The sequence below is a fragment of the Cajanus cajan genome, chromosome 6 (genome assembly GCF_000230855.2).
Source record: "Cajanus cajan strain Asha chromosome 6, NIPB_CcT2T_4, whole genome shotgun sequence".
Taxonomy (NCBI): Eukaryota; Viridiplantae; Streptophyta; class Magnoliopsida; order Fabales; family Fabaceae; genus Cajanus; species Cajanus cajan.
In genome coordinates, this window is record NC_138522.1 from 11,098,372 (window position 1) to 11,117,058 (window position 18,687).

The 18,687-nt window shown below is 35.4% G+C and overlaps 2 protein-coding genes and 1 long non-coding RNA gene across 3 annotated transcripts; all 3 read left to right on the forward strand.

Annotated features, from left to right (window-relative positions):
- The first annotated feature begins 325 nt into the window (after window positions 1-325).
- On the forward strand, window positions 326-1,932 carry LOC109815047 (protein RKD4). Its single transcript, XM_020379631.2, has 4 exons — window positions 326-420; window positions 546-709; window positions 811-1,145; window positions 1,726-1,932. The coding sequence occupies exons 1-4, from the start codon at window positions 326-328 to the stop codon at window positions 1,930-1,932; spliced, it is 801 nt and encodes a 266-aa protein (XP_020235220.2).
- A 6,373-nt stretch (window positions 1,933-8,305) lies between these two features.
- On the forward strand, window positions 8,306-15,550 carry LOC145958554 (uncharacterized). Its single transcript, XM_083076057.1, has 7 exons — window positions 8,306-8,407; window positions 10,648-10,745; window positions 11,018-11,529; window positions 11,791-12,394; window positions 12,727-13,206; window positions 14,656-14,899; window positions 15,476-15,550. The coding sequence occupies exons 1-7, from the start codon at window positions 8,306-8,308 to the stop codon at window positions 15,548-15,550; spliced, it is 2,115 nt and encodes a 704-aa protein (XP_082932183.1).
- Window positions 15,551-15,750: 200 nt separating this feature from the next.
- LOC145958956 (uncharacterized) lies at window positions 15,751-17,771 on the forward strand. The gene is made up of 2 exons (XR_014434545.1): window positions 15,751-15,956; window positions 16,877-17,771. It is a non-coding gene; the product is annotated as an uncharacterized LOC145958956 (long non-coding RNA).
- Window positions 17,772-18,687: the final 916 nt, after the last annotated feature.

Sequence of the window (18,687 nt, forward strand, 5' to 3'; positions counted from 1 at the left end):
AAGATATAAAGATAATTAGAAAAAAAAATCAAAATATAAGTCAAATAAGACTGTATTTATAAGAGTTACAAAAGAATATTATGCAGTACTCATGCTTGTTACTTTTTCTTTGAAATTATCACACATTCACACTACATTAAATATCAGTTTTTTAAAATAATCATTTTAAAAGAAATGATGTGAGAGAATGTGAATAGTTAGATGAATTGTGTGATAAAAAATTATTAAACTGCTCACAAATGCATTAAAACCTGCACATAATCCGCATCCCGAATATATATTACCAACTTCTGCTCATTTCATTTCACAGTACTATGCTGTTAACATGGAGAATCAACACACGTTCTGGAAGTCCAATTATGAAATTGACGAGTTTCCATTTGCACCTACGTGCCAATTTTCTTCATATGATTATAACTGGTATATCAAACTTCTGCATGCCACGTACCTCTTAATTAATTTCTCTACACTTTTCAGATTCCAAATGTTAAAGTTACCAAGTCTTTTGAGAAGGTTTCTCACTGTAACGTCTTTAATTTCTGCAGGGATAATGCTAATGATGATGGTTATCATTGTTCATATCAATATGATGATCAATTTCCTTGGCAAGATAGCTATCTTGATGCTATCCCTTTTACGAAGTGTTATTATCCTCATGACATTTTCTATGAAACTCTTCCAATTGAACCAAGCCCGTTAAGCGCCCAAGGTTATTTATCAGTGTATATATATAAGACTTTTTAAAGTCTTTATACTACAATACATTGTTCTTGTTTTGTTTTGATATGTAGATTCTAATTGCTGTTGCAGATTATGACTTTTGTGACGCTAATAACGTGCTTTCTGCGTGGAATGAAGTTGATGGTTCTGACAAAGCTGTGTTCTCATCATGTAATGATGGAGAAAGTGTGAATGAAGTGAGGGAAGATTTTAAGGGTAAGCAGTGCAGGGAAGAGAGAAGTGGAAGTGCGAGAATGTTGTCAAGGAAAACGGTTTCTGAGTACTTTTACATGCCAATATCACAAGCTGCAAGAGAGCTTAATGTGGGTCTCACACACTTGAAGAAAAGGTGTAGGGAGTTAGGGATTCAGAGGTGGCCACACAGGAAGCTCATGAGTTTGCAAACCCTTATAAAGAATATACAAGTAAGATCTCACTTCTCGTTCTGTGAACTGAATAATCAAATATATAAACAGTGTCATATGGAGAATGTCATACTAAAAGTTATTAGCAGAAGTGATTGAATTGAATACTTGTATTTTTTAATTAAAAGATGACATTTGATATCTATCTTGAATATATATAGAATTCTTAAAATGGATCCATCTACTAAAAGAGAGTATATATGATAGTTATGAAAAATAATTTTAGTTTCACCCACATATAATGAGAGTTTAAACTTATAATGAGTAACTACAGTAATTTTGATCTTTTAAACATATAAAGAAAAATTATTAGATGATTTTGAATCAATTTTTATATGAAGACATGCAATTAAGTGTTAGTAATTTTCTTTTAGTAAATTTAAAAACTTAAATATATGTCCTATAATGATTAATTGAGATCATGGATATTTCATAGTGTTGAACTACTTAATAGTTTTTCTATATAAAAAAAGTTTGATGATCTTTCTATATCACCTTGACTTAAAAATAACAAAGAAAGTTGAAGGTTTTTTTGATTTTATTTTATGAATATTATAATTATAATGAATATTGGGTGCAGGAGCAAGGAGAGGGGTATGAAAATGATGAAAAAATAAGGGCTGCCATTGAGGTGTTGGAGAGAGAAAAGAGGATGGTGGAGGAAATGCCGGATTTACAACTTGGTGATAATACGAGAAGGCTTAGACAAGCTTGTTTTAAGGCTAACTACAAGAAGAGGAAACTCATGGGCATGCATGAGGTTCATGAAACCACAATCTCCCCTTAGTGGCCTGTCCTACAGTAGTATTCACAAAGGGTGAATAAAATTATCATGAAGCATATATACATATATGAACTAGACATCAACTATCTTTTTATTAATCCTTAATCCTTATTATACTTTTGACGCATGTTATATTATGGGGGTTCAACGTTATATATGCATTATAATTTGACTATTCATGGTGTTAATTGTCCTTTTCTTTTTCTTCATTTGAGTGAATGGATATAAATAACTCATCTTTTTCTATGAAAATTTTGCTATACTTAATGTTACAAACTAGGGATGGGAGGATTTTCAGTTAACTTTAATATATCGTTGGAATTTTCTCATCCTTTGGAAAAGAAAAAAAAAATGATTTCTCACTGTTTTATAGTGTAAATCTAGAATTTGATAATTGGTTTAGTTTACTGAACTCCCTCTCTGACTGCACACATGTACACTATATACTTTGGGCCTGTTTTTTAGAGAAAGAATAAATTTGTGCCAATTTTAACTGCAGTTCGTAACTGCAATGTTATTAGCATGTAATATCAAGGTTTTACACATCTTTAAAAGTTTAAATATGTTTTTGTCCTTATAAAATTAGTAAATTTTGATTTTAGTTCTTGTAATTTATTTATTTATTTTATATTTTTCATTCTTATAAAATTAAAACTGTTTTTTTTTTAATTTCTATTTTTATGTAATTATTTTTTAACTATTTTTTATTTGTTACTTTAAAATGATCATTAAAAATTAAAAATAATTAATTTAAATTTTAAAGGAATAAAAATTAAAAAATTATATTTTATAGCGATTAAAATAAAAAAAATTATTTTATAAAAAGATCAAAAATAATATTTATAAATTTTAGAAAGGTAAAAAATTTTAAAAAAAATTTAAAGGAATGAAAATCAAAATTATCAATTTTATATGAACTAAAAGCATATTTAAGTCATTTTTTAAATAATGAAAAAAAAGTGTGCATAATAAGGGAAAAAAAAAAGTCTTCACAGTTTTAGCGATTGTGTGGTCATATGAATTAGCATTTTCTCCTAATTGTGTTCGGTATTGTTATTGTAACCATCATATTTAAAACTTTTAAATATTATTGTTTAGCGTATTAATTGGATTTATATAGAACAAGTTTAAAGTCCCCATAGAGAGACACATTTTGATGATTTCCTGATATATGCTCTTTTAATAATTGGAATGGTGATAAAATTGCAAAACTGTGTTGGTGGAACCCCACCTTGAGTTACTTTTGAATTTTATGTTGTATTATACATGTCGAGTGCATAAATGTGAAAATGTTAGTCTTGTTATATAAACTTCTTTATAAAATATATACAAGAAAAGAATATGAGCAAAGAAAAATAAAATTAGTTTCTTCATAAATTAATATTTCCTCTTATATAATTTCTTTGAAAGCTTTTTCTTTTAACTTGCATAATTTAATTGTATTTTATGAAGAAATGATTTTTTTTATCCTTTTTAATATTTTTAATAAATTTATCTAAGTAAGCTCTTATTTATTTATTTGCCTTGGATTTGGTTTACAAATTTCATGAAATGTTTTGAGTAAGGTATACATCTCGACTTTACAAAATATTTCATGCCACTAGTAGCACTTATTATTATTATTATTATTATTATTATTTTTTTTTTTTAAAACTATCTGTCTATTATATCATATTATTTATTTATCTTGATATTTATTTTTCTATTTTTCCCGTTAGCATTTAGAATATCGTGCATCATTCTCCTTATATTTTTGAACATGGATTCTGAAATCTTCATTTAAAGTATATTTTAACACTTATTTTTCTATATTATCTCACTCGTTTTCTATACTTTTAAAGGTTCTTTCCCTAATATGAATTCTGAGAGTGATTCTAACTTATTCTATATAAAAATGTATATGAAATATTATACTAAATGATACCATGATTATGGGATGATGGAAATGTCTGATGATATTTTAACTTTGGTCCTAAAAAGTGGTTAATAATATTACGATGAAATTCATATTACAATAAATGAGGTTTTGGAATTCTTAACCATAGGTATCAAATACATTCATGATGTTATTTTGGTGCCTGAACTTGACTAAAACTTGTTGAACGTGGGACTCCGATAAATTTACATGTGATCTGTTACAAAATAACTCAAATATTGTAAAAACATGCAGAGTAACAAAAAGTGAATTACAAATTCGGTGAGGGATGTCAGAGTTAGGTGTACTTACCACAACAATTCACTAAAATAAGAAATGTGCGCTTAAAATAAGAGTAATTATAATTTATAATTACGCATTTTTTTTTTTTTTTTCATTATGATTTTTGTTTTCTCTCTAGATTATTCGGCCATTCATCATGCTTAAACTGTATTCAGCCAGAGTTCTACACCAATGGGTGTCAAATTGCAACGTTAACCAAATCACCCCAAAAATTCCAAAACATGACTTCAGCAACAAAATGTTGCACGTTAAAGCTGCACCGTGTAACAGAACACACCGGTATAGTTGCAGTAGGTTTGAATTGATAGGAAGAGGAAGTCCCATATCGGTTGTGGGCTGCACCTCCTTCCCTTACTCTTCTTATAAATAAAAGTGTAAGGTGAATGCTTTAAATGTACTCATTTCTTGTATTCTCCTTACATTTAAGAGAGGGTGTTGGAATTTTTTCCACCTAGTAAAATATTTTTCTTGGTCTTGCCCTTGTGTGTGAGATATAGTTTAATAATTTATTTTTTTTTTCTCTTCTCTTATTTTAGCTGTGAGTACAATTTTATTGCTCTAATACCTAACAGTGGTATTAGAGCCCACTGTTTTTGCTTACTAATCGTACAATGCTCACACTTTAGCTGGTTCACAAATTACTATTCCAGTAGACAATACTATACATAATAGAAATTGTGTAAGTTGGTTCAAGAGTGAAACCATGACAACAAAATTTGAAATAGAGAAGTTCAATGGGAACAATTTTTCCATGTGAAAATTAAAGATAAGGGCAATCTTGAGAAAAGGCAATTTCCTAGATTCAATTGAAGTTGGATGTGCATATATGTCTGATGAAAAGTGGAAAGAGATGGATGACAATGTTGTTGTCAATTTGCACTTAGCAATGACTGATTCAGTTTTGTCTAGCATAGTAGAGAAGAAGACTACAAAGGAGATTTGGGATACCTTAATCAAATTGTACGAGGTCAAGTCAGTACATACAAGGATATTCTTGAAGAGAAAACTCTATACTCTTCGGATAAGTGAGTCCACGCTAGTGACAGAACACATCAACAATCTGAACACTTTGTTTGCCTAGCTCACAGCGTCAGATTTCAACATAGTTGAAAATGAACATGCAGAGCTTCTACTTCAGAGTTTACCAGATTCGTATGATCAACTCATCATCAACATTACAAATAACAACATTGTCGGTCGTCTATCCTTTGATGATGTTGTTGGAGCAATTCTTGAAGAAGAGTCCAGGCAAAAGAATAAGGAAGATAGACTGGAAAGTTCGAAGCAAGCAGAAGCTTTGACGATGATGAGAGGAAGATCAAGGGAACAGGGCTCTAGTGGGAGTCAGAATCATGGTAGGTCAAAGTCTCGAGGTAGAAAAAATTTTAAATCCTACAATTGTGGCATGAGAGGGCACTTAAAAAAGGATTGTTGGCACAAGAAGAGTGGAGGGAAGAATTTTGAAGCATCAAGCTTCCAAGGTTGTGTTGCACAAACTTTTGATGATGGAGAAATCCTGTATAGTGAAGCATAACTTTTTTGATGTCTGGACAGTAGATTCAGGCGTGACAGGCATATGACTTCACACCGAGACTAGTTTCACACTTATGAACTTATCTCAGAAGGGTCTGTGTTCATAGGGAATGATCATGCCTTAGAAATTGCAGGAATTGGTACCATCAAAATCAAAATGCATGATGGTATAATACGCTCACTTCAAGGGGTTCGACATATGAAGGGATTGAAAAAAAATCTCTTGTCTGTTGGGCAACTGGATGACCTTGGGTGTAAGATTCATGTTGAAGGAGGAATCTTGAAAGTAGTGAAAAACAACCTCATAGTGATGAAAGCAGAGAAGATAACAGTCAATCTATACATGCTTTTGGGAGATACGTTACAAGAAGCCGACGCATCAGTTGCAACAATAAAAGAAGAAGAAGCAACGATGATGTGGAATTACAGACTCGGTCATATGTCAGAACGAGGCTTGAAAATTCTTGTTGATCAGAATTTCTTGTCCGGGCTCAAAACAGTTAACTTACCATTTTGTGAGCATTGTACGATTAGTAAGCAACATAGATTGAAGTTTGCTAAAGTGACTGCTAGGAGAAAACACATACTTGACTTGATCCATTCTGATGTCTGGGAATCACCAGAAATTTCCATGGGAGGAGCAAAATGTTTTGTATCATTCATTAATGATTATTCCTGGAGATTGTGGGTGTACCCAATCAAGAAGAAGTCATATGTGTTCCCAGTATTCAAGGAATTTAAAGCACAAGTGAAACTTGATACTGGAAAAAGGATTAAGTGCTTGAGGATAGATAATGGAGGAGAATATATAGATGGTGATTTTCTGGCATTCTGCAAGCAAGAGGGTATTAAGAGGCAATTTACAATTGCTCATACACCTTAGTAGAATGTGGTAGCAGAGCAGACAAATCGAACTCTTCTAGAAAGGACAAGGGCTATGTTGAGAACTGCAAGATTAGCCAAGTCTTTCTGGGCAGAAGCAGTCAAAACTGCTTGTTATTTGATCAATTGATCACCATTAACAACAATTGGTTTAAAGACACCAATTGAAATGTGGAAAGGAAAACCAGCTGACTATTCTTCTCTACATGTATTTGGTTATACTGTGTACGTGATGTACAACTCCCAAAAAAGAACAAAGTTGGACCCAAAATCCAAGAAATGTATATTCTTGGGTTATGCTGACAATGTTATGGGATATCGCTTGTGGAATCCCATTGTCCACAAGATTGTTATTAGCAGGGATGTAGTCTTTGCAGAAAATTTGCAAAGAGAAGAGAAAGATGAAAGCACACCAATAGACACTATTTCAGTACAGATAGAAGGAAAGTCTAAAGATAATGATTCTTCTGAAGCAAAACCAGAGCACGTGAACAAGAACCAAATGAGGACAATGATGAAAATGTTCGACGAACAACACGTCAGACGAAGAAACCAACTTGGCACTCAGACTATGTTATGGCAAGCCATGATGCGTATTGTCTTTTAACTGAAGAAGGAGAACCATCAACCTTTCAAGAGGCATTGAGAAGTTATGATATTTCTCAGTGGATGGAAACAATGCATGAAGAAATTGAAGCCTACATAGGAACAAGATATGGGAACTTGTTGAACTTCCAAAAGGACAAAAAACCATTGGAAACAAATGGGTTTACAAAATCAAACGAGATGGCAATGATCAAGTGGAGCGATATCGTGCAAGATTGGTGGTCAAAGGATATGCTCAGAAAGAAGGAACTGATTTTAACGAGATTTTATCGCCAGTTGTTAGACTTACCACTATCAGAGTAGTGCTAGCAATGTGTGCTGCAGAGGATTTACATCTTGAACAACTAGATGTAAAGACTGCTTTTCTTCATGGAGAAATTGAAGAAGAGATATATATGCTCTAACCAGAAGGTTTTGAAGAACAAGGCAAAGGAAACTTGGTTTGTACGTTGACCAAATCTCTATAGGTTTAAAGCAGGCGCCAAGGTGTTGGTATAAAAGATTTGATTCCTTCATTATTAACCTTAAATACAACAGACTAAGTTCAGACCACTATACCTACTACAAGAGGTTTGAGAAAAATGATTTCATCATTTTGCTGTTGTATGTAGATGACATGTTGGTGGTAGGCTCCAACAAAGTTCGAGTCCAAGAATTGAAGGCACAATTGGCTAGGGAGTTTGATATGAAGGGCTTGGGACCAGCAAACAAGATTTTAGGGATGCAAATTCACCGAGATAGAAAAAATAGGAAGATTTGGCTTTCACAAAATAATTATTTTCAAAAGATCTTGCGGCGCTTCAACATGCAAGATTGCAAGCCAATTTTGACCCCACTTCCTGTTAATTACAAATTATCCTCAAGTATGTGTCCTAACAATGAAGCAGAAAGGATGGAAATGTCTCAGGTTCCGTATGCATCAGCAGTGGGAAGCCTAATGTATGCCATGATTTGTACAAGACCAGACATTGCTCATGCAGTGGGAGCGATTAGTAGATTTATGGCAAATCCTGGTAGAGAGCATTAGAATGTTGTTAAGAGGATCCTTAGATACATTAAAGGGACCTCAGATCTTGCGCTATGTTTTGAAGGATCAGAGTTTCTTGTCAGAGGTTATGTCGACTCAGATTACAGACTATGTCTACTACTGGCTATGTGTTTAAAATTGTAAGCAGAGTGGTAAGCTGGTTGTCTAAATTACATACTATTGTAGCTTTATCCACTATAGAAGCTGAATATGTAACACCTCAGTTTTCAAAATGGTTATTATTATTACATGGTATTTGATCATAATTTTGTGATTATCATTTACTTCAATTGTAGCTAATTCACACTCCATTTATGCTTAATTGTAGGCTTTAGAAAGATATGTGTATTGTTGGGCTTAATTAGATAGTTGTGTATTTTTTTGTTTCTCGCTGGACTGACTGACAAGTCTCGGTGTTCGGGGCATAACTTGGTCTGTTGATGTCCAAATGATGCAACTTTGCGGCAATGGAATACTAAGAGAAAACCCTACAACTTTCATGAAGAAGCCATTTTCAAATTCCTTCATCTACCTTGTTAAAAAGTCTAAAACCCGCAATAGCTTTAACTCACGCTGGCAGCCTGACCCCTGTTCACTAAAACAGTCATATCTGGAGTTATAGACCTCCGTTTTGGGTGATCCCAACGCGAATGAAAAGATAACATCCAAGGCTACACCTTTCATGAAGACCACTTGATCAAATTCGGCCATCTAGAAGGTCCAAATCATCGTGCTAAAGAACGTGCCACTAATTCATCCCACCAACTTCAATAATTCATTCCACTAATTCATCCCACCAACTTCAATAATTCACTCCACTAATTCATTCCACTAACTCCACCAAGCCTAATTTAATTATATTTTACTGTGCTATGGAGGCTATAAATAGGCCTTCACTTCTCCATTGCAAACCATCCCAAGAAACACTTCTCATTCTCATTCTCTCTTCTCTTATACTCTCTTCTTTCCCTCTTCTTCTCTTTGAAGACCAAGGAAAATCCAGAAGAGGAGGTTCTATCCTAGTTTTAGCTTTGGTCCCTGTTTTAGGCAGAAGAAGCCTTGGGGAGGCAGTCGTGCTATAGTCTCAGTTTCTGCTTATCCAGGTAAGGGAGGAGTGAGAAACCTCGCTCTGGGTGTGTGATTGTATTCTGGGTAGTGGGATTGGCCCCCAATCCTGTGTTTGTTGTATGTCATATTTTTGTATGTTCCAATTACTTGGTTAATATGCATGTATGAATAGAAACTATGTTGAGACTATGATTGTGAAAGTTATGAATACGATGTGATAATGTGAATTTGATGCTTTTGATTATATGATGTGATGATAATGTGATATGATGTGATGATGAAATATGATGATGTGAAATGACCATGAGATAATGTGAAATATGATTGAGACATGAGATATGAAATGTGATAATGTGATAATGAGATATGAAATATGATAAAGAGAAATGACCATGGAAAGTGATAAAGTGATATGAGAATGTATAGAGTCTTGTTTGACATGCATCATTTGCATAAGTGTTAAGGGTACGATATGTAATACACCGCCAGAGAAGGCCCCCTAGTGTAAAAGCTTTGGGGATCAGTCCTTGGGGATGGCTCGGTTTGGAAGTCCCAGTCTCGCCCATTGTTGCATGGGATGTATCTTGCGCGGCTTAGCTATCCCGACGAGACTCTGGTAGTATGTCCTTCTAGTGAGAGTGCACAGAGGGTGTGTCCCGGCATGTACTCCTAGACTACTCTTTGAGTATTGCTAGCGGCAATATACTACGTGATAAGTGACTGGCGCCACATGCGTGATAAAATGTAGTCCGTGTCCATACATGTGTCTTTTGATGTTATATGAAAAATTGATATGCCTTAAATGAGTAAGATGTGATATTGTTATTAATCTATGTTATATATGTTTTGTTTGTGTTTGGCTATCTAGTATATATTCCTACACTGTGAGCTGAGTGAGATGTTTTCTCACTCCCTTTTTTCTTTGTGTTGTTGTTCTCTAACCGTTATACAGGTGATTATCAGCATGAGGCTGAGGATGTTGGTGGTGAAGCTTAGGCTTCTTTATGGGCTATGCTCTGATAGGACAAGTGACATTGGGGCGTAGATAAGATTAGATTAGGGTGTTATTGTTATTTAAAATTATTTTGAAAACTTTGAGATTTATTTCTTTATAATTTCTGCTGATTATGTTTGTTAAAAATATGATACTCTTTAAACATGTTTGATTATTGAATGTTATATTATTCAAATTTATTGTGTTTTAATATGCGGGGTAGAGGGTGTCACATTTAGTGGTATCAAAGCAGGTCGATCCAATCGACCGTGAGTTATGAGTCTACTGTGCTTGTGTGATAGTTGAATGATTGAAATGAATTAATTGTGAAATTTATACTAGCATGATTAATTATGTCTGTTGTTTATTTGATTGTGTGAACAATTTTAGATTATGGCTGGTAGAAATGATCGTGCAATTGCTGATGCTCTTCAAGCGTTAGCACAAGCCATGAGTAACAACAATAGGGCTGAAATCACTCCTAACTGGTTAGAGTGATTTCAACGAAAAATCCACCTACTTTCCAAGGAGGATATGACCCAGATGTTGCGATGAATTGGCTAATGGAAATCGAAAAGATTTTCAATGCCATGGAGTGTCCTTTCACTTAGAAAGTGAGGTTGGCTACCTTCATGTTGACTGCTGATGCCCATTTTTGGTGGGAAGGAGCTCTTCAAAGGATGATTGATGGAGGAGTGCAGTTGAATTGGGACAACTTCAAGAGAGTCTTCCTTGAAAAGTATTTCCCGGATGATGTAAGGAGCCAGAAAGAAGTTGAATTTCTTGAGCTGAAACAAGGGAATGATACAGTGGCGGAGTATGCAGCAAAATTTGATGCCTTGGTTCACTATTGCACTCATTACCATGGTGAGGGTGGCAAAAGGGCTAAGTGTATTAAGTTCGTGAATGGCCTTCGCTCGGAGATAAAAACAGCAATTAACTATCAAGAGATTTATCACTATCCGACGCTTGTCAATAAGAGTAGAATCTATGATCGTGATAACCGTGCACGTGCTAGTTTCTACAAGGGAGTTGGAGGTCCTATACGTGCTGCAGGTTCTAGTGCTCTGGGTAAAAGTAAGCCTTACTCTGTCCCTGCCAAAATTCAAGGAAATCATGCTAAGAGTAGATCCGTTGCTAGAAATTCTTTCTTAAGTGGTGCTGCTAGTGTAGGAGACTCTGTTTCTAACCCTACTAATCGATGCAAGAAATGTGGGTTGCATGGGCATGAGCACTATAACTGTCCCGACAAGGAGGTAACATGTTTCAACTGTAATGGCAAAGGTCATATGAGTACACAGTGTCCACAACTGCCAAAGCCACGCATAATGGGAACAGGAGCTAATCCTCAACCTAAACGACCAGCGACTACATGAAGAGTATTTGCTCTTAGTGGTGCTGAAGCTACTCAGTCCGATAATTTAATACAAGGTATTTGTTTCATAGCTGAGAATCCTTTGGTTGTACTATTTGACTCTGGTGCAACTCATTCTTTCATTTCTTTTACCTGTGTTCAAAAATTGAAATTGCCAGTGTCTTATTTGAGCTATGATCTAGTTGTAGAAACTCCCACAGATGGTCCCATAACTACTTCTAGCATTTGTCTTAAATGTCCAATTGCTATTTCTGAAAGACAGTTTCTGGTTGACCTTATTTGTTTGCCTCTTAGTCAACTAGATATCATTCTTGGAATGGACTGGTTATCTCCTAATCATGTCCTACTAAATTGTTTTGAAAAATCCATATCTTTTGGTGAGAGTAAGGGCGCAGAGTTTTTAAGTGCTAACAAAATAAAAACTTGTTTAAAGGAAAATGAAAAGGTTTACATGATTCTCGCCTGTTTAACACTTGAGAAAGACCATGAGCTTAGTAAGATTCCCATAGTAAGAGAGTTTCCTGAAGTTTTTCCTAAGGACATATCTAGCTTACCACCTGAGAGGGAGATTGAGTTTTCCATAGACTTAGTACCTGGCACTGCACCCATATCTATAAAACCTTATAGAATGTCCCCTAAGGAGTTAGCTGAACTCAAGAAACAGATAGAAGAACTTCAAGAGAAACAATTCATTAGACCTAGTGTCTCACCTTGGGGAGCACCTGTTTTGTTGGTCAAGAAGAAAGATGAGAGCATGAGATTGTGCGTAGACTATAGGCAACTGAATAAAGTAACCATTAAGAATAAGTATCCCTTGCCTAGAATAGATGACCTTATGGACCAGCTAGTTGGGGCTTGTGTGTTTAGTAAGATAGATTTGAGATCAGGTTACCACCAAATCCGAGTGAAATCCGATGATATCCCAAAGACTGCTTTTAGGACCCGCTATGGGCACTATGAGTATTTAGTTATGCCATTTGGTGTGACTAATGCACCTGGAGTATTCAGGATTATATGAATAGGATCTTTCACCCCTACTTGGATAGATTTGTAGTGGTCTTCATAGATGACATCCTTGTATATTCTAAGACTAGGGAGGAACATGCTGAACACCTTAGGATTGTCCTTCAAACCCTTAAGGAGAAGCAGTTATATGCAAAATTGTCTAAGTGTGAGTTCTGGCTCAATAGTGTAAGCTTTTTGGGACATGTGATTTCTGAGGGAGGGATAGCTGTAGATCCTTCTAAGGTAGAAGCGGTACTTGAGTGGAAAACACCTAAATCAGTTTTTGAGATTAGGAGTTTTCTAGGGCTGGCTGGGTATTATAGGAGGTTTATAGAAGGTTTTTCTAAATTAGCCTTATCTTTGACCAAATTGACTAGGAAGAATCAACCTTTTGTGTGGGACTCTAAGTGTGAAGAGAACTTTCAGGAACTTAAGAGAGGGTTAACTAGTGCCCCTATTTTAGCATTACCTGACCCTAATGAAACCTTTGTAGTGTATTGTGATGCCTCTAAGATGGGTTTAGGAGGGGTGCTTATGCAGAATGGAAAGGTAATAGCTTATGCTTCTAGGCAATTGAAAACCCATGAACAAAACTACCCTACCCATGACCTTGAATTAGCTGCAATAGTATTTGTTCTTAAGTTGTGGAGGCATTACTTGTTTGGATCTAGATTTGAAGTTTTTAGTGACCATAAGAGCCTTAAGTACTTATTTGACCAAAAAGAACTAAATATGAGGCAGAGGAGATGGTTAGAGTTCCTTAAGGATTATGATTTTCAACTGAATTACCACCCTGGCAAGGCTAATATTGTAGCTGATGCTCTGAGTAGAAAATCCTTGAGAGTGTGTTCTTTGATGATTAAGGAGTTGCATATGATTGAAGAGTTTAGAGATATGAGCTTAGTGTGTGAGCTGACCCCTAGAAGTATTAAGTTGGGAGCCTTAAGAGTGACTAATAACTTGATAGATGAGATTAGAGAAGGTCATAAAGCAGATCCTTTCTTATTGAGTCAAGTAGAGAGGTTGAATCAAGGTGTGGAGAATGAGTTTAGAGTTGGAGTAGATGGGGTATTGAGATTTAAGGATAGGTTATGCATTCCTAGCGTGCCTGAACTTAAGAAAGCAATCCTAGAAGAAGGTCATAGGAGCAGCCTTAGTATCCATCCAGGAGCCACTAAGATGTACCAAGACCTTAGAAAAATGTTCTGGTGGCCTAAGATGAAGAACGAAGTTGAGGAATTTGTGTATGCTTGCTTAGTATGTCAGAAGGCTAAGGTAGAACACCATAAACCTTCAGGTCTGCTACAACCTTTAGATGTGCCTGTGTGGAAATGGGATAGCATCTCGATGGATTTTGTAGTAGGATTACCTAGGACAGGGAAGAACTTGGATGCTATATGGGTCATTGTGGATAGATTAACTAAGTCTGCCCATTTTATTCCCATTAACATTAGATACCCTTTGGAGAGATTAACCAAGTTGTACATAGGTGAGATTGTAAGGTTGCATGGGGTTCCTACTAGTATAGTTTCTGATACAGATCCTAGGTTCACCTCTAGATTTTGGGAGAGCTTGCATAAGACGTTAGGCACTAAGCTTAGATTGAGTTCAGCCTATCATCCCCAAACAGATGGCCAGACTGAGAGAACCATACAATCCTTGGAAGACTTGTTGAGAGCTTGCATCTTAGAATATGGGGGTACTTGGGATAATTTCCTACCTTTGATAGAGTTTACCTACAATAATAGCTACCATTCCAGTATTGGGATGGCACCCTATGAGGCTTTGTATGGTAGGAGATGTAAAACACCTTTGTGTTGGGCAGAACCTGGAGAGAGTGCCATATTAGGACCTGAAATAGTTCAACAAACTACTGAAAATGTTAAGATGATCCAGGATAAAATGAGAGCTATCCAGAGTAGGCAAAAGAGCTACCATGATAAAAGAAGGAAAGACCTTGAGTTTAAAGAGGGAGATCATGTATTCCTTAAAATAACTCCTTGGACTGGAATTGGTAGAGAACTTAAATCTCGCAAACTTACTCCACGATTCATTGGTCCCTACCAAATCCTTAAGAAAGTTGGTGATGTAGCCTATCAAATTGCGTTACCTCCATCCTTATCAAATCTTCATGATGTCTTCCATGTTTCTCAACTTAGAAAATACATTCATGACCCATCTCATATTGTGGAACCCGACAACATTCAGTTAAAGCATAATCTCACTTATGAAACCATACCTTTGAGGATTGAGGATAAGAGGGTAAAGCAACTAAGAGGTAAGGAAATTCTTTTAGTCAAGGTTGTTTGGGGAGGAAAATTTGAAGAAGGCGCCACATGGGAACTAGAAAGCAAGATGAGAGAAGATTATCCATTCCTGTTTTCAGGTAAATTTCGAGGACGAAATTTCTTAAAGGAGGGGAGAATTGTAACACCTCAGTTTTCAAAATGGTTATTATTATTACATAGTATTTGATCATAATTTTGTGATTATCATTTACTTCAATTGTAGCTAATTCACACTCCATTTATGCTTAATTGTAGGCTTTAGAAAGATATGTGTATTGTTGGGCTTAATTAGATAGTTGTGTATTTTTTTGTTTCTCGCTGGGCTGACTGACAAGTCTCGGTGTTTCGGGCATAACTTGGTCTGTTGATGTCCAAATGATGCAAACTTTGCGGAAATGGAATAATAAGAGAAAACCCTACAACTTTCATGAATAAGCCATTTTCAAATTCCTTCATCTACCTTGTTAAAAAGTCTAAAACCCGCAATAGCTTTAACTCACGCTGGCAGCCTGACCCCTGTTCACTAAAACAATCATATCTGGAGTTATAGACCTCCCTTTTGGGTGATTCCAACGCGATTGAAAAGATAACATCCAAGGCTAAAACTTTCATGAATACCACTTGATCAAATTTGGCTATCTAGAAGGTCCAAATCATCGTGCTAAAGAACGTGCCACTAATTCATCCCACCAACTTCAATAATTCATTCCACTAATTCATCCCACCAAATTCAATAATTCACTCCACTAATTCATTCCACTAACTCCACCAAGCCTAATTTAATTATATTTTAATGTGCTATGGAGGCTATAAATAGGCCTTCACTTCTCCATTGCAAACCATCCCAAGAAACACTTCTCATTCTCATTCTCTCTTCTCTTATACTCTCTTCTTTCCCTCTTCTTCTCTTTGAAGACCAAGGGAAATCCAGAAGAGGAGGTTCTATCCTAGTTTTAGCTTTGGTCCCTGTTTTAGGCGGAAGAAGCCTTGGGGAGGCAGTCGTGTTATAGTCTCAGTTTCTGTTTATCCAGGTAAGGGGGGAGTGAGAAACCTCGCTCTGGGTGTGGGATTGTATTCTGGGTATAGTGGAATTGGCCCCCAATCCTGTGTTTGTTGTATGTCATATTTTTGTATGTTCCAATTACTTGGTTAATATGCATGTATGAGTAGAAACTATGTTGAGACTATGATTGTGAAAGTTATGAATATGATGTGATAATGTGAATTTGATGCTTTTGATGATATGATGTGATGATAATGTGATATGATGTGATGATGAAATATGATGATGTGAAATGACCATGAGATAATATGAAATATGATTGAGACATGAGATATGAAATGTGATAATGTGATAATGAGATATGAAATATGATAAAGAGAAATGACCATGGAAAGTGATAAAGTGATATGAGAATGTATATAGTCTTGTTTGACATGCATGATTTGCATAAGTGTTAAGGGTACGATATGGAATACACCGCCAGAGAAGGTCCCCTAGTGTAAAAGCTTTGGGGATCAGTCCTTGGAGATGGCTCGGTTTGGAAGTCCCAGTCTCGCCCATTGTGTGCATGGGATGTATCTTGCGCGGCTTAGCTATCCCGACGAGACTCTGGTAGTATGTCCTTCTAGTGAGAGTGCGCAGAGGGTGTGTCCCGGCATGTACTCCTAGACTACTCTTTGTGTATTGCTAGCGGCAATATACTACGTGATAAGTGACTGGCGCTACATGCGTGATAAAATGTAGTCCGTGTCCATACATGTGGCTTTTGATGTTATATGAAAAATTGATATGCCTTGAATGAGTAAGATGTTATATTGTTATTAATCTATGTTATATATGTTTTGTTTGTGTTTGGCTATCTAGTATATATTCCTACACTGTGAGCCGAGTGAGATGTTTTCTCACTCCCTTTTTTCTTTGTGTTGTTCTTCTCTAACCGTTATACAGGTGATTATCAGCATGAGGCTGAGGATGTTGGTGGTGAAGCTTAGGCTTCTTTATGGGCTATGCTCTGATAGGACAAGTGACATTGGGGCGTAGATAAGATTAGATTAGGGTGTTATTGTTATTTAAAATTACTTTGAAAACTTTGAGATTTATTTCTTTGTAATTTCCGCTGATTATGTTTGTTAAAAATGTGATACTCTTTAAACATGTTTGATTATTGAATGTTATATTATTCAAATTTATTGTGTTTTAATATGCGGGGTAAGGGTGTCATAGAATACATGGCATCTACTAAAGCATGCAAGGAAGCAATTTGGATTCAAAAGTTATTGGAAGAACTCGAGCACAATCAGGAGAAAATTACTGTGTATTGTGACAGTCAGAGTGCCTTGCACATTGCAAGGAATCCAACCTTTCATTCCAAGACAAAGCACATAGGAGTTCAATATCACTTTGTTCGAGAAATAGTAGAAAAAGGAAATGTAGATATGAAAAAGATTTCTACCAAAGATAACCTAGTAGATGTTATGACAAAACCTGTCATTACTGATAAGTTTGTATGGAGTAGATCCTCTTATGGTCTATCAGAAACATAGAAAGCAAGGAACTAAAAGAAAGGATAATATTGTGAAGATATGATTGATTCAATCAAATCTTCAAGTGGGAGAATTGTTAGGAAGAGGAAGTCCCACATCGGTTGTGGGCTACACCTCCTTCCCTTACTTTTCTTATAAATAGAAGTGTAAGGTGAAGGTTTTATATGTGCCCATTTTTTGTATCCTCCTTACATTTAAGAGTGGGTGTTGGAATTTCTTCCACCTAGTAAAATATTTTTCTTGGTCTTGCCCTTGTGTGTGAGATATAGTTCAATAATTTATTTTTTTCTCATCTCTTATTTTAGTTGTGTGAGCACAATTTTATTACTCTGATACCTAACATGAATAAGTAATAGTTGGTTCATCAAACAATCTACTTCCCTCTCTTAGTACCGCCACCAAACATAGCATAATCTCACCATTTCACATGTAAAAAATTCAAACTTATTATTATATAAAACCAATCCAAGTGATTAAAGCCTTATGAGCCAAGATATACAAGTCATAACTAACTTTACTTGAAGAGATTACCACTTGCTAGAGAAACATGAAGTTGCATCTAGCACTAGTTGTTATAATAGGCATTATTTTGGGAATTGGGCTTGAAGGGTGCCAATGCGAGGTTGTGTAGTTCATTTTTAGAGACTCACTCTTTGATGTTGGAAACAACAAGTACCTCTCTAAAAGCCTTGCTCAGGCAAGTTTACCATGGTATGATATTGATTTGGGTAATGGGCTACCTAATGGAAGGTTCTCCAATGGTAGCACGGTTTCAGATATAATAGGTAATTTATTTAATGATTATACCACAAATTAGTCCAAGAAATTTCACTTTTTGTCCCTGCTTTTACAAAAACCAATTCATGTTTGTCTTTACATTAAGTACTAGAGTGAATAATGTTTTATAATGTTAGACATTAAAGAAAATTCAAGGACTAAGATGATGCATGTTTGTCAAGGGTTTTTGGTACCTAGCAATTTGTGAATATGAGTATGTTTAGATATAAGATTAAAAGAGATTTTTCTATGGTTTTTTTTTGGATATAGAAGTTATAAAAAATTCTATTAAATTTGTATAAAAACATTTGTGTATGAAATAAGAGTTTGTTTTATTATTTAGAAATAAAAGCATTTTTTTCTATTGTTTCACTCTGAAATGAAAGTGGTATTGACATTTTCAGGTAGGCATGGCAACGAGGCAGGCCGGGTACGGGT